The following is a 15,603-nucleotide window of genomic DNA, read 5'->3' as shown; positions in this document are numbered from 1 at the left end:
AAATGTTCTCTGCGGCTTTGTTAAGGAGTTATTAATGCACAACACGAACCAATCAGGGCGCGGCTACAGCGAACGGATTTTGACTCGGCCAGTGCCAACGCCACGCTCAGTGGCACCTGTCGCCATGCTTGGTCCGTGTTTTGCGTTAATAACTCCTTAACGAAGCCGCAGAGAAAATTTTCGCACAGGACAAAATTACTTTTAAGGAAGTACTAAGTACAACATTTTTGGGACACCCTGTATATACTTGGTGCCGCGTAAGAAGGAACCTAGTTTGCGCATGCCGTTGTGGGTTAGTCTTCTTGTGAAATCTCAGCTCTCTCACTTTGTCACCCACTACGTCATGAATATTCGTGTACCGAGAGACAAGTAATTTGTAATTTGTCTAGTCTTAACCCCTCAAACCATATCTCTCTGAACGCTACGAACACTCGGTATTATCAACAACTAGCAGAAGAGATGCGCGGTCGTAGGATCACGAGAGGTGGATTAGACAATGAACGAGTCCCGTTGGTGTCATATGCGCAGTAAAGTTTTAAATTCGTCCTTCACCAGGTTTCTTCTTACGTGACACCGAACGAAGTATAGTTGCGAGGGTGGTCCGCCGTCCGAGGGTTAACTCATACGTATCTTTTACTGTCGGTGTACATTGTTTTATTCGTATAATAGTTAGTCAATATGTCTCAAATATTTAGCCAGTCTTAGTCATTAATTTCTTTCCTAAGTGAGGATCTAAACCTTTAGCATATCTGTATTATTTTTCAAACGAGTTTGGACGCATCACATAGGAAATGGTCAATTGTTTCTATCGTGTATGCCGTTTTTAATTTGTTTTGTACTATATTTGATATTTATTATTTATTTATTATCTGAGATAAATTCATGTAAAATATTATCTTAAGTACTATGGTAATAAGCATAAAAAGAAAACAACGGAACTTTCCACGAAACCTGCGAAACCCGTTGACATCCTGATGATACGTTCGATAATGTTTTCGAATTAACACAGTCTGAAATTTCAATCTTGAAATATGAAAACTTTCAAAATACGCAATCTATTTTGATAGACATATTGTAATTTTACATTACATTAGAAGCATACGAAGAGGATACCTTAATTTAGAGTAATGGAGAGTTACTAGCGTGTACATTTTTATGCGTTTGACATTTTATTTGATTTTGCATTATGTATACATTTATTTAAAAAACAGCGTGAATTTAATTTTACATTTTACATTTTGAATAAATATAACTAGACAATTCGAATATTTGTTATGCACAGGCAATAATGCAACAGATTACAGATTGAGTTATCTATGACAAATCTCCTCAAGAATAATTACAATTTTTTATATAGGAAGAGATTTTTGGTTCCAGAGGCCACGCTACATGGCGAACGAAATTTTTCTCACGCGATATATTTTAGATTAACTAACGATTACAACCCTTCTTAATGTAATTTTAATGACCTTGACCACTCAGGGTTCCTAAGGATCGTGATACAGAAAAATGAGAAAAGCAAACATTCATTGTTTCGTACAAACATAATTTATTTTATTCCTAACAGAGATCAAAATTATTGAAACTTTTTACTTTGGTAAATAAAAATGTATTTAGTAGATTCTGTTTCAAATCATCACCACGAGTCTGACTCGATAGTATTGGCCGAGTCGTTGAAACGTTGACAAATTTTTCCTTGAACTAAAAGTCTTTATAAACTTTCATTTTTAATTGTTCGAATTTGATTTTGTTAATGGAGCCCAAATATTGTGTTTTAGAACTGTTTACAAATATATGTATAATTTCATTAAAGAGAAATGGAAAAATTTAGTTCACTGTGTAATGCGCCCCCTGGGAACTAAACATTTTTTTAACAGTTTCAAACATTTTTCCTTATTTCAAAAATAGTAGGAGTTATTAAAATATTTTGTCTTGGGTACCATGGTCTATATGTGAAGAAATGTACTCAGTTTGCTCTAAAAACTTCCTAGCTAAAATTAAGATTTTATCTTACTGTAAAATATTCATGTATTTCATTACGAACAATTCCAAATTATTTGCTTCTGAAGAAATACACTATGCGTATATTGATTACATACATGTAGAAATTCGTATAACGCCCTTACCATTCGTCACTCCCTTACTACAGTATTAGAGATAATGTACGTTGAAGCTTCTGTACGTACCAACTCTTGTTTTATAATTTCAGGCAATGGATGCGACGGAAAAGATCTACTACATCCTTTAAGTTCACTTTGTTGCAAATATTATTAACGTACAGTGGCAGACAAAAGAAAGTTTAAATAGTAATGCATATGATAACTACCACAATTTTTATAAATTGAAATTTTACTCCAAGATAAGAGTTAAACAGTGCAATTTTTTAACAAATGCAGGTTAAGAAATATTTTCACTATTTATTTGAATTACTATTCCACAATTCAATCACTAAACATATTTTTTTGAGCATTCAGAAGAAATTTACCGCAAAATTGATTTTTTTCTCTCATTTTCAATATAATTATTATTTTTCTATCAAAATGCGTATTTACCTACCCAATATGGAACACTTCGTATTTATCACACGATGATGACTCAGAACGTTTATTTTCTTAGGGCAATTACAAAAATGACAATAATGGTGAAAAATGGGTCCAATGCATTTCCTATTTTCATTGGGGTCTCGAAGAATGTTGTATTTACTTCAGGTGTATCATTCACATGCCTGAGTTGTACACAACAGAAAAATCAAGTTAATGTAATGTATTAGTTTAAGAAATAGAAGATATTTGCTTCTTCATCCATTGTACGTAAAAGTAAAGGTATTTGAAATTTCTTTACTAATCTTCTAATTATAAGTGTCCATGTAAGGTACCATTTTTTCAAATTGTAAAGATTGACTCTTTTTACATTTCATACGTCAAGGTACTTAAACATTGGCACAGTTAACTATAAGGTATCAAACAAATGTACATTTTTGCGTGTTTGGCGCAGGTTCCATTGAAAAAGCATGCCTCTAGTTTATGTTATTCCCATATTATTAGGTGCAGTTACCTTAAAATCAAAGGTTGTTCCTAGTGTGTGTATAATCATTATGTGCAGTGTATTTTTTCTTCAAATCAAAATGTCTCGAATAATTCATGACATGTAACATATAAGTTATCAATATACATTGCATATATTGTATATCAAAATTTGTTACAACTCTTATTCTGTTAATAAGCGTGGATTTTCAGAGCAAACAGTACCTTCAATCACGTGTATATTTCAATCTTCGTAATTAATTTACAAGCAATACATATTTAATTTTTTGGGCAATATTTACTATTGTTAAAATAAGTTTTAATACATCATATTTGCACCTATTATTTGACTGAATCAGCAAGAAATCTTACTATAAACTCATAGTTGTATGTATAGTGCCTCAGAATAAGTAACAAATATTTGCATTTTGCGATATGATATAGCATAAATTTGCCAAGTCGATTAATTCGTATAAAATACGTTTTGTATTTCTGCTTGGAAATCATGTAGACACAAAGTGCCTTATAAGAATTATTGGAAAATAAATTGTTTTACTTCAAGCGAAATTCATCCATATATGAACAATTAATACGCGGATCAAAACTATTGACATATAATAACCCAGTCAGTCAGCCCAGGCAATGGCAGAAATCAGCAACGTCTGCTAGGAGATGCAGGCAGTAAGTTTGCGGTTACCGATCGATTCGATCTGCATCTTATGGGCAGAGAAGATATGAGAGTGCTCACGCCCGGGGTTTCGGCGATCCTGATACAGTGAAGTCCCCTACTTTAATTTTTATCCTGAACACCGACGAGAGATTTTCAAAAACTGCTAGTCCCCGTGTTAAACTGCGAGCCTCAAAGTTGGTCCCAGATGGGTCCTGGGAGCGGTCGGTAAAGGCCCCAATGTCGAGATACTCTCATCGGTTGTGGAACTAAGAACGTGGAACTATCACTGATCTCAAATCCCAACATCGCTAAACGTGCCGCGTTCGCTACCAATATAGAATATTTGATCGTGAATTACGGAAGAAACGTCAGTGACATAGGCAATAAATAATCGTAGAATGCTGACATAAAGCATTCTGTAATTGCTTGGAAAATAATTATTTTTTATTGTATAATTTCATTACACTCTTATTGCCTTCTTATTTTCCTTATTGTTCACCATTGTAATCATTGTTTTATAATCGATAGTTTATAGGTGTAGAAAATATGAAAGTAACATTAAAAAAAAATATCAGAATCTAAAATTAATTTAGAAATTATTATATAATAATTATAGAATAAAACAAAGAATAAACACAATCTCCAAGTAATAACAAAATTCAATCGTTCTTATTGTGATCCTTAGTAAAAAACAGAAAATTAATTATTTTACTTATTTATCCGATAATATCACTTCTAATGCTCGTCAGCATTGACTGCAATCAATACAGCAGAGGTAGTATTAACTAAGTAAATTAACTTTCGACGGCTCCTATCCATACAATGCTACATATTTGGAGGCCATAAGCGCACAGATACCGAGATTTTGTGTCTAATGGACCATCTTTTCATTTCATTTCTTCATTACCCACTTCGTCATTTCCTACTTTTTCATTTCTTCATTTCCGAGTCTCTCTTCTGCCAACTGTCGTCTGTCGGCTGTCGTCTTTATCCTAACACAGTGCACTAAAAACGTACAAAACACGCACAAAACAAACATGCAACACGCGCAAAACGCAAACAAAACATCCGTAAAACACACCCAAAACACGCGCAGAACACGCGCTGAACATACACAAATCACACGCACGGAACACGTAAAACACACATAAAAGAATCAGCAACAGCGCCGTCGAAGGACATTAGTTATAAACATTGACTTAGTTATAAACTGTAAAATATGAGCGTACCTGAAAGTCCGAGAAGATCAAAAAAATATATAGAAATTAGACCTTCTGCAACAATATAAAGAGGCTTCTTTCCGCACGGACACCGGATGCCCGCTCGGGCTCGGGCTGCCCGCCGGGCAGGGGATGCCCACTCGGCCACAGCTACGGGTAAGTGACTCAACGGTGGCGGAGTGGGTCGTAGCACAGCTGCAGCTGGCTGTTTTGCGCATGTTTTGGCAATGTTTTGCGGGAGGTTTTCGGATGTTCTGCGCATGTTTTTTACATGTTTTGGAAATGTTCATCTTTTTAGCCTGGAACAGAACCTGCATCACCTTTTTAGCCTGTATTAGAACCTGCATAATCTTTTAGGCTGGATCAGAGCCTACATAGAAGAGCCTCTTTTAACATAGAAGTAGTATCCACTCTGACATTATTTGGAATCCGCCGCTAATGATGCAGGTTCTGGTCCAGGCTAAAAATGTGATGCAGGTTCTGGTCCCGGCTAAAAATTAGACTAAGGGGCAGCACTATACCGGGGACACTAAAATCCCGGGCGTGACTCTCATTTCCTCTCTGACAGAACATTTGCTCGTGAACTACGGAAGAAACGTCAGTGACATAGGCAATGAGTGACATAGAAAATAATTACTTTTTATTGTACTATTTCATTGCACTCTTATTGCCATCTTATTTTCCATATTGTTTACCATTCTGATCATTGTTTTATAATCGACAGTTTAGAAATGTAAGAAATATGAAAACAATTACTACGTAACGTTCTAAAAAATGATCAGAATTTAAAATTAATTTGGAAATTATTGCGATATTTATAAAATAATGATTTTTAAACAAAAAATATTCTGTAATAATTATAGAATAAAAAAGGATAAATACAATCTACAAGTAATGACAAAATTCATTGGTTCTTATTGAGATCCTTAGTACGAAACAGAAAATTAATTTTTTTACTTATTTATCCGATGATAACACTTCTAATGCTCGACAGTATCGACTGCAATCATTAAAGTTGAGGCAGGAACGAAGTAAAAGTATTAACTAAGTAAATTAACTTTCGACGGCTTCTATCCATATAATGCTATTTGGAGGAAGTAAGCGCACAGACACACAGATTTTTATATATTTCAATACGCGTTGTTTTTTTCTCCGTCAACCGATTTCGATGAAATTTTCAGTACGTGTATCACCAACATAGTTGTAAAGACACATCTTTTAAATTTTCATTGCGGATTTAAATAAAAAAGTTTTAAAAGGTTGTTGAGTCATTTTAAGTTTTAATTGTAATTGTATTGGTTGCTATTTTTTATACCTTATACTATTGTTACTTTATATATTGTATGTTTTATATTTTATAAGCAATAAATTTTATATATAATCATATTTATTATTTGTATTGTTAAATTTCATTTCCTGTGAGTAATTGTCAATACATATACATTAGCAACCAAAAGACTTTTGCCCGAAATTCGGCCATTTGTTCGCACTGTGCGACGCGACGCGGCGAAAACCGAGCAGTCGAATTTGTGGCTTAAAGATGGTAATGTGAAGGTAACTGTACCGTGCATTTATTGTTTGCACTACCATCTTCTGTTTCCTATCATATGCAAACGCCAGAATGTAGCATTGTAAACGAATCGCGAGTGGGAGAAATAGCTGGGTAATGTCTGGTTTCCAGCGAATTAGTCTGAGTTTGTTAGTGAAGCAGTGATGATGGAACTGAAAACGTTTTTAAGAAAAAAAGATCATGTCTTCGGAATTCTTGTTTATTTCATACAAATATTACACTTAACTTCATCAACTATGTAAGTTATATATACTGTAAATCTGCTTATAATTCACTATAACATTATCACTTCTAAATCTATGTACAATTCAATTTACACGCAATAATTATAATTATCTTTCGTCATAGCGTCTATACTAAATACATGACATATAAAATACTTTTAATGTAACATAAATATTAAAAGCGTCCAAACATTTATAATTTCTTAACATGTCGATGTATATACATGAAAACTGGATTAATTATAATAAGAATAACACACAAAACCAAATTTTCTAATTATACATTCTTGTATTAATGCTTGTAGAAAGTCATACTTGCACCTAATTGTTTATGAGATTTAATCAAGTACAATGTAGTTTAAAATTGAGAATTTTATGATACAGAGCTATTTTAACACTAACATACAATCTTATGTCACTATTGTTAATGTATTCTATTATGTGCTATATTTCGTATAATATAAACTAATAATAATATAATAGATATTACATTATCGTCGTATGTGTTAGTGCATCGCATTTTACTCGATTCGTTGTATAGTTAATATACATACATGAAATATTTCTTCTGGCTAGATAAGTGTGACTAATTATAATAATGCAAATAAGTTCAAGAAAATTTGCGAATGTGTTGCCTGTTTTTCTTCCAGTACATGAAGTAAAAGAACACGTCCTCGTAAATGGCAAAAATAGTAGACGTACTATAGAAAAATAAAAGAAAATTCTGTTTTCAGTTATGATAATGTACAATCCTAAGAAGATAACTTATACAAACACTTGAATGTTTGATCCTATAAATTAATGCGTTTGGATAGATAAGACTAAGATGTTGAAATTAGTAGTCTCATCCTATGGTTTGCAAATGTACGTTACAAAATCGAAGATTCTATATTTTGAAATCGTCTTGCATTTCTTTCCATTTATATCTTTCTAGAATGAATGATATAATATACATATATATCTTACTTCTGATACTAATGTGAATATTACTTTCAATACCGATGTTCAGGACACATAGTGAGTTTTGTCATTGGTTACATTATAATTCAGTTTTTGATTCGAAATGTAACAAGATGATTTGTATCAATTAAATTAAGAAAGCAATTAAAATTTGAATTTTCTATAAAAAATTAAAAATATTCGTCACATTTGTTTTTCAGAAACATCCTGATATCTGTGTGTGGAATTTATTTCACACACATTTTTAACGACGTTACAATAAAAAATATTATTCTGAATTCGAAGGAACAATAACAACTTTTCGACGTAGACAGTATTCATTTGGGTTGTGTACACACGTTAAGACTAAAACTGCAGCAGCGCATGAAATATACTTTTCTGGCGCAAATAGCGGTCCCTTTAATCTTTGAAGCAAAGTTTTTTCAAAGTGTGATTACTTTACTTGTTGCACAAATCTCGTGAGATTGCTAGCCGGAACTACAGTATAGTTTTATTATTTCGTGTAACATTGTCTTCGAATTAAAATTCTCGTGCATGTTTTTTTTTGTGTCTGTGAGCACGCTTGCAACATATTGACGAAATATACCTAAAACACACAGTTTAAATATGGCAGTCAACATTTGTATACTAAAAATATAGAGTAAGAGACCCAATTACTGTCGGGGTTCTAATTACTATATTAACTATACTTATTTTTAAAGCATAATGAATATTAAAAAAAGAGATATTCAATTTTTTCCATTAAAATCAGTTAATATATATGTTATATATATATCTTTCTTAATATACTTAATGTCCCATACTCTACAGTTTAATTTTATGGGATTTTATATCCTGAATAATTTCTCCAATAAAGTGTTAAATACGCAAAAGGAATTGAAATTTTATGACATTCCTGATTCCACCAAGATACGTTTCAGTTTTTAACTAATATTCAAAATTGTCAAGTTCTCTAAGAGCAACACGTTTTGCAATATTTTAAAAACTAATAAGAAAGTTGCAGTGTAATGTTATATCGACTAACAAATACTCTAATAGTATTTCGAATTGATTTATGAATAATGGACTAAGAAGTTTTAATTTCGAGTATCTTTCGAATGGTTGTAAATATAATATTCCTGGAATGAACGTCGATTCTATAAATAAAAAAATGAGCTGCGTGTTTGATACATCTAGCGTGTATGTCGTTGTACAAAATATCTGTCTGAGCATATTCTTGTTTTTCCACGTTTTGATTCAACACTACGGAAGCTTAATGTTAAAACAGCTGGCACCATATTTTAGTTCAAATCTTTCACAAACCCATTTACATACTGTTCGTAACGGTTTGTTCAACGCACACGTTGTACTACTTAATATTTCACAAGAAACTCAACATTGAACTTCTTCATTTTTTCCACTGCAATATACTATGTAATAAATACATTTTTATATCAATTAATACTTTATAGTAAGAAACAACGTAATAGCAGATAGTACAGACACGCTTTTATACGTTTAGTAGTTTTAGATATACTACTCTGTCATAATATTATACCGTTAAACACAACATCAATGAAAATTAATCTTACGCCATTCTGTTTTACACGTTTACCTGTTTGTACGCACGTTGCGAAGCAGTACTATATGTATGTGCGGGATGTCAAGAAATTATGTGTAAAAACTGTTACAGCGTGATTGTAAACCAGCGATAGACACGGAGACTTGCCGCAGGCAAAACGTTTCCCCCACCAACGTCTCTTTCGTGCAGTGCACACCTCTGCAGTGCAGCGGTGCCACTTTGCCGATATCTCACCACTGCTCGTATGTCCCGCCGTAGACGGGACTTACGCCATAAACCGCGCACATAGTCGGCTACGGCGGGACGTACGAGGAGGAGACGAAGGCACTAGGCACACCGCAGCGCGGCGAAGATGCGAGCTGCACGAAAGAGACGTTGGTGAGGAAATCAGGCAGTTCAGGGGCTCCTTTTTTTTTTCTTTTTACGTGGTGGTAATTGCATTGCGGATTCCCCGCCCTCCCTGGGGAGAGAAACGGGGATATGTGGGACTCCCCCCGAAGGGGTATAACCCACTAACTCCACCACAGTGACCTCCCTGAGTTAACGGGAGACAGCAGGGAACCCGTATCGAAAACAACTCGCCACCCCCTTCCCCAACAGTGATACCCCGGAGGAAGTAAAGCTTTGCCCCCCCCCCCCTCAATGCCTAATCTAGTAGGACACCGCACGGGTCACCCACCCGGGGTCCCCCATCTCGGAGGACAGCTCGGCTAGGCGCCGCGAACCCCAGATCGCGACACCCCGCTGCCCCCGGCGGCTCCCTATTTCGCGCAGGGAAAAGGGTCCCCGTAGGACCCCGCCCCGCCGAGGAAAGAAGTCACTGCTCGCAGCAAGAGGTGACCGGGGGCGTGTTCCGGCACTCCCGGGCCTCTCCATCCCACCCCCCGCAGACTCCCCGTACACGGGACGAGCAATTAAACGGCTCCTCCCGCCCGGGTTGGCCCACCCCTGGGAGGGAGCTCAGGCGCTCCTACCGTGCCCATCGCTGTTATAGACCATAGACAATCAAACTTTTTTTACAGATCTTCGCCGATCCTAAGGTGTAGAATCACGCTGTAACGGTTTTTTGCACGTAATTTCTTGACACCTTGTATATTAAATGTGCTTAGGGTATACGTATATCTACTGAAACGCACCAAGCGTACAACGTAGTATATGTATTTTTGGCAAGAATGAACGTACAAATCATAAAAATGCAAAGAAGTTGTTGTCAATAATTAATCACATAGATACCGTAATAAATTTCAAATGAAAACTGCTTCGATATCTAAAAAAGGTGATTAAGTGTACAGGGAAAGCAATTCACAATTCAAAGTTTACTTTTTTTATCTAAAAATTAGAATGAGTGTGCTCTGAATAATATTATCCGCTTACTATTACTAAATTAACACCGACCTATATCTTTGCTTTGTTTGGCATACAATAGGTGTATTTCCATTGATTGAAATATGAAATACGAGAAGACGAAAATGTTTAATTACGGTACTTTACTCTGTAAATATACGTAATAGCGTTATGTATGTATGTAGATATGTTAGAATATTTGGTACCTCGTCATATTAACGTATTACGAGAATAAAGTTGAAGATAGACAAGATGACTTGTAATTGTAAATCGATTGTCTCACTTTTTTAAGCTTATTAGACATCATGTGCTGAAAAATTAGTTTTCGTACTGTGAAGAGTCACATGCATTACATTATGTCATCTACATAGGTACAAAACAACAATGAACTCTACGCGGCAACAGCTGGAATTTTAATTCAAGGCTCTTCTTTCGAAAGAACTTCTTCCTTTACATGCTACATTTGTGGCTTTCGCACGTAGATTTTACCTTTTCATAAAAGAAATACTATTGATTCTTCAATATATAAGCCGATTATTATGAAATTGCAAGATTTTGCAATTGTAAAATAATAATTGTAAAATACAATTGTAAAATATAGGTGGGGTAAGGGACCCAACTACTGTGGGGGTACCAATTACTGTGCGTATATTAATTATACTTACTTTTAAAGCATAATGAATATTAAAAAAATTTAATATCTCTTTTTTAATATTCATTATGCTTTAAAACTAAGTATAATTAATATACGCACAGTAATTGGGTTCCTTATACTAGGTATTTAGATTCTAGAAGTTCGAGTTTTATAGATTTTTTAGAATGAGTAAATTTATTGTACCACGATTTTTCTAAGAATACATACATTCAGAAGAAAGGTATTCCTACGAACATTAAAGTTGTATATAATTTTTCTAGATTGGGAAGTTGTCCAAAGTTAAGTAACAGCGACTCTATGACACAGACGGAACTTTTACAAGAGTTAACCAGCACTTGCCGTTATGACAAAATGGCTAGACCCCTTGGAGAAATTAATGCTACGGACCCAGTTAAAGTGTACATCAGAGCTTACATCTACACGATTAAGTCCAACATGGCTAAAACATTGGTAAGTTATTTTCGCTCTCTTTTAATTTTGTTTCTGGTCTCCCCTACGCATAATTTATTATGTGTGGAAGTTGGCTTTTCTATTCATATGCATCCTAAATACTGTGATTACAGCAATTTGACGTTCACATGATACTGCAGTACAGATACTTGGACAGTAGGTTAAAATTCGCGGACATAGCACCTCACTTAGACCAAATATATGGCGGACAGTCTGCACACGATATAATATGGACTCCAACAGTTTATGTTTCCAATGAACGCAGTTCAGCTCTAGTCGGGAATAATGTTAAAGATCTACTAGTTTCGGTAGATTCAACAGGAATCGTTACTTTAAATACCAGGTTTGTAAAGTTGACTTTTTCTTGGTAATACTATGGTGGTAAATAATAATAGGGCGGTAAAAGTTGATAAAAAATGCACTTGGACTAAAGTCATTCGATAGAGCATTTAGAAGAAACATCTTGCGTCAAATATTAACCCTACATCTCGATCGGAGGGTAATTATGGGTTAAAATGGAAAAAATTCGTATCACATGTATTGTATACTGCAATTAAGTCGGATTATTAAATTCAAAATCCTAGTTGCAAAAAACCAAAAACTGGTCGAGATGTAGGGTTAAAATGTTACACAATACGTTCTTTCTCAATGCCTTGTCGATTGGCTTATAGACAGATTGATTATCCGGCTATAATATTTACTGATGTACTAAGCTGCGACTACGCGACACGCAACTACTTTTGCGTGTGCGTGTGATCTATACAACCGAAGCGTGGTAAGTACTTGAAATAAGTAAAAACGGGAAAAATTTTCGAAACACGAACTAAAAACACAAGTCATAATGTAAGCGGCTGAGTGAGGATTCAAACAATAAAATTAAACAATTAAACATGAAAATTAAACATAATCATATCCAAATCTAACCCAAACCTGCCCAGACCTGACCCCGACCTGATCCAACATGCATATAGAAATAACGAGTTCAAAAACGGTACCTAATCCAAGCTTTATGCCGGTAAGGTAGAAACTGTTGTGTTGTTAAGCTAGGAAATGATAATAACATGATACAAAATTTTTTTCGAGTCACTAAAAAACCTTTTGGGAAACATGTTTTTAATGAAAAATGAGGCTATGTGCAAAATTTGAGCTCAATCCGATTTGACCGATTTTCCAATCTTCAGCCCAAAACTTAATTTTTCAAGTTACAAGAAATTCTGCGAATCTGAAAATGATCGGTGACCACGTAGCGTATTCTACGCGATTTTTAATAGCTCCTACATATGCAATAATAAAAACATAATATGATAGTTCTATTTTTTCGTCTTATAGGTTACAAGTTACTCTGAATTGTGGTCTTCGCTTGGAAAAATTTCCATTCGACGTGCAGGAATGTCCGCTCATTTTCGAAAGCTGTAGGATGTCATTGTTGTTGTTCTACTACAATGTCAGCTATATTACTCTACTGTGTTCCTAGGAATGAATGCCATTTTTACCTACAGGGACATACAATGTGAAAGACATGAGGCTGATTTGGGATCGGGATCCAATAATTCTTGCTGATGAATTACATCTAACCGAGTACAAACTTGTTGACAAGTGGGTGAATACAACGGAAGTGTTCTATACCACGTCAGAACAACATTACGGTCATTTTGGCACGTATCATTTTATATGTATACGACAAATTGTATCTTAAAATTGTTTGTAGTAAACATTTTTACTCCTACAGCTGGTAACTTCAGTTCAATTAGTATCACGTTTAAGCTTGCTCGTGAAATGGGATTCTTTATGATGGACTATTATATACCATCTATATTAATAGTCGTTATTTCTTGGGTGTCTTTTTGGCTGCATATGGATGCAAGTCCACCGCGAATAGTTTTAGGTAAGGAATGTTTCAAAGACACAGAAATTGTATTAACTGTGCAATGAAATACACGTAATTTATATTTGTAGGAACAAACACCATTTTGACGTTTATGACTCTTGCGTCGAAACTTGAAAATTCTTTACCAAAGGTTTCCTATATAAAAGCCAGTGAAATTTGGTTTTTAGGGTGCACCATATTTTTATTTGCAGCAATGGTTGAATTTGCATTTGTCAATACAATCTACAGACGAAAGTACGATACACGAAGCATGGTATCACGAATACTGTGATACATTATACGATTACCAGACTGCGGATGTTTATGTGAATTCATATATATAATAGTATCGGTGTGAGACCACTACAAATCCAATAACAAAACATCTTTATTTTTCATTATTTTTTTATCGGACTTTCACCAACGTATTCGTGGCGTTTTTCTAATGAAAATGACACCAAATACGATATAATTCCGATGATATATACGTGTGTAATGAACGATCAAAGTTTTGGACGTAACAGTAAAAGTAATATTTTTGTCGACATAAATAGGTTAATACATTTTTATTCCGAATACCGAGGTTTTTTAATTCCATTAAAAAAATAAAGATGACCTTCATGTGTCCTTCATGCGTACGCTTACAAACAAAATAGTGTCACATATTCATCTATATCATATTTTAAAAATTACTTAATCATGACATCAATTTTTGTCCAGGTCGCATTGGTCTACCTATTTTTTATAAAAATATGCATTTGCATAAACATCCGTAGTCTAATGATTACTAATCATTGATACATTTTTGTACCTGTAGGAAAAATGTACCTTTGAAAAAAGTAAACAGTAAATATATTCTGAAATCAACGCTGACGCCAAAATTGGCAAGGAAACAATTCCAAAAGAATACTACCGGTCTAGAACGATCGCGTTCTTGGTCATCGCTTGATAATGCTGTTAGTATGGAACGAGATTACACAAGCCAAAATTACCTTACTGTACATGTGAGTTAATATACTAGTTTCGTTAATATAAAACAAAAATGTAAATAAATAATTAATAAATAATATAATTTAAAGAATTATTAATAATAGAATTTTTATTGAAAGGAAATTAATCTATAATGTTCCTCTAAAACAAATATTTTCCTTTGACAGAGTTTTCCAAGCACACTCAACATACCGTCTGTGAAAATCGATGAAGACAATGACCAAGAATGCTCCGTTGGAAGCATCGTGACCGTGAATAGTACTCCACCCCCGAAACCTTTTTCGAGAAGAGCAACTCTGGCTCAGCTACATAATTTTACAACAATGACGCCGCAAGAAATTGCTCAATGGATTGACAGACGTAGCAGGATTGTATTCCCTGTTGCTTTTATTATATTCAATATTTTCTATTGGTCCTTTATCTGGATATAAACATTTTTTAACATAAGTATAAGTATTTCATATTCTTTCTGTATTATCGGCATAAAATATTGAATTGAGAAATCTTTATACTTTCATTTACCAATAGTACTTAATCCCTTGTCTTAAAATGTCGTCACTTTGTTAGTTAGATGTCATGAGATTTATGAAGCTGTTCGTCGTGCTTTTTTCTTACACAATTTTTTCTGTTTATAGTAACATTCTTCTACGGTATTAAGTAAAGAATTTTATAAAATATGGAAAACAATACAATCAATTCTAAAATATAAAGCCATAGAACTATATAAGTCACGGCCGTTAATTTTTATCTTTATCTTACAAATCTTATCTATTTTTATTTTTTATAATCGCTACAAATTATATGTAATTTCATGAAGCTGCGACTACTGTTACCAACCATTTCTGTTACGTATATACAGGGTGTTTCGAAAATGGTAGGCAAAACGTTAGGAATAGATTCCTAATTTTTAGAGAAGACAAAAAAGTTATATTAACATAAGTCCGGAAATAATTAGTTTCTGAGTTATTAAACTTTTTATGCCACAATTCTCGTCGCATCGTCTTAGGGTACGATCACAGTGGAGCCGATGTCGGACGATTCGTCCTATGTCCGACGCGTCGCATTGTGG

The 15,603-nt window shown here is 34.3% G+C and overlaps 1 protein-coding gene across 1 annotated transcript; it reads left to right on the top strand.

Moving 5' to 3' along the window:
• The first annotated feature begins 5,568 nt into the window (after positions 1-5,568).
• Positions 5,569-15,181, top strand: LOC143354152 (pH-sensitive chloride channel 2). Its single transcript, XM_076787972.1, has 9 exons — positions 5,569-6,721; positions 11,488-11,677; positions 11,791-12,020; positions 13,007-13,089; positions 13,177-13,332; positions 13,407-13,562; positions 13,634-13,799; positions 14,362-14,548; positions 14,702-15,181. Exons 1-9 carry the CDS (start codon positions 6,627-6,629, stop codon positions 14,963-14,965), a joined length of 1,527 nt encoding a protein of 508 aa, XP_076644087.1. The 5' UTR covers positions 5,569-6,626; the 3' UTR covers positions 14,966-15,181.
• The last annotated feature ends 422 nt before the right edge of the window (positions 15,182-15,603 follow it).

The sequence above is a fragment of the Halictus rubicundus genome, chromosome 5 (assembly GCF_050948215.1).
Source record: "Halictus rubicundus isolate RS-2024b chromosome 5, iyHalRubi1_principal, whole genome shotgun sequence".
NCBI classification, from domain to species: Eukaryota; Metazoa; Arthropoda; class Insecta; order Hymenoptera; family Halictidae; genus Halictus; species Halictus rubicundus.
The sequence above is the reverse complement of the archived record's forward strand: the minus strand, read 5'-3'. Positions and strand labels throughout refer to the sequence as shown.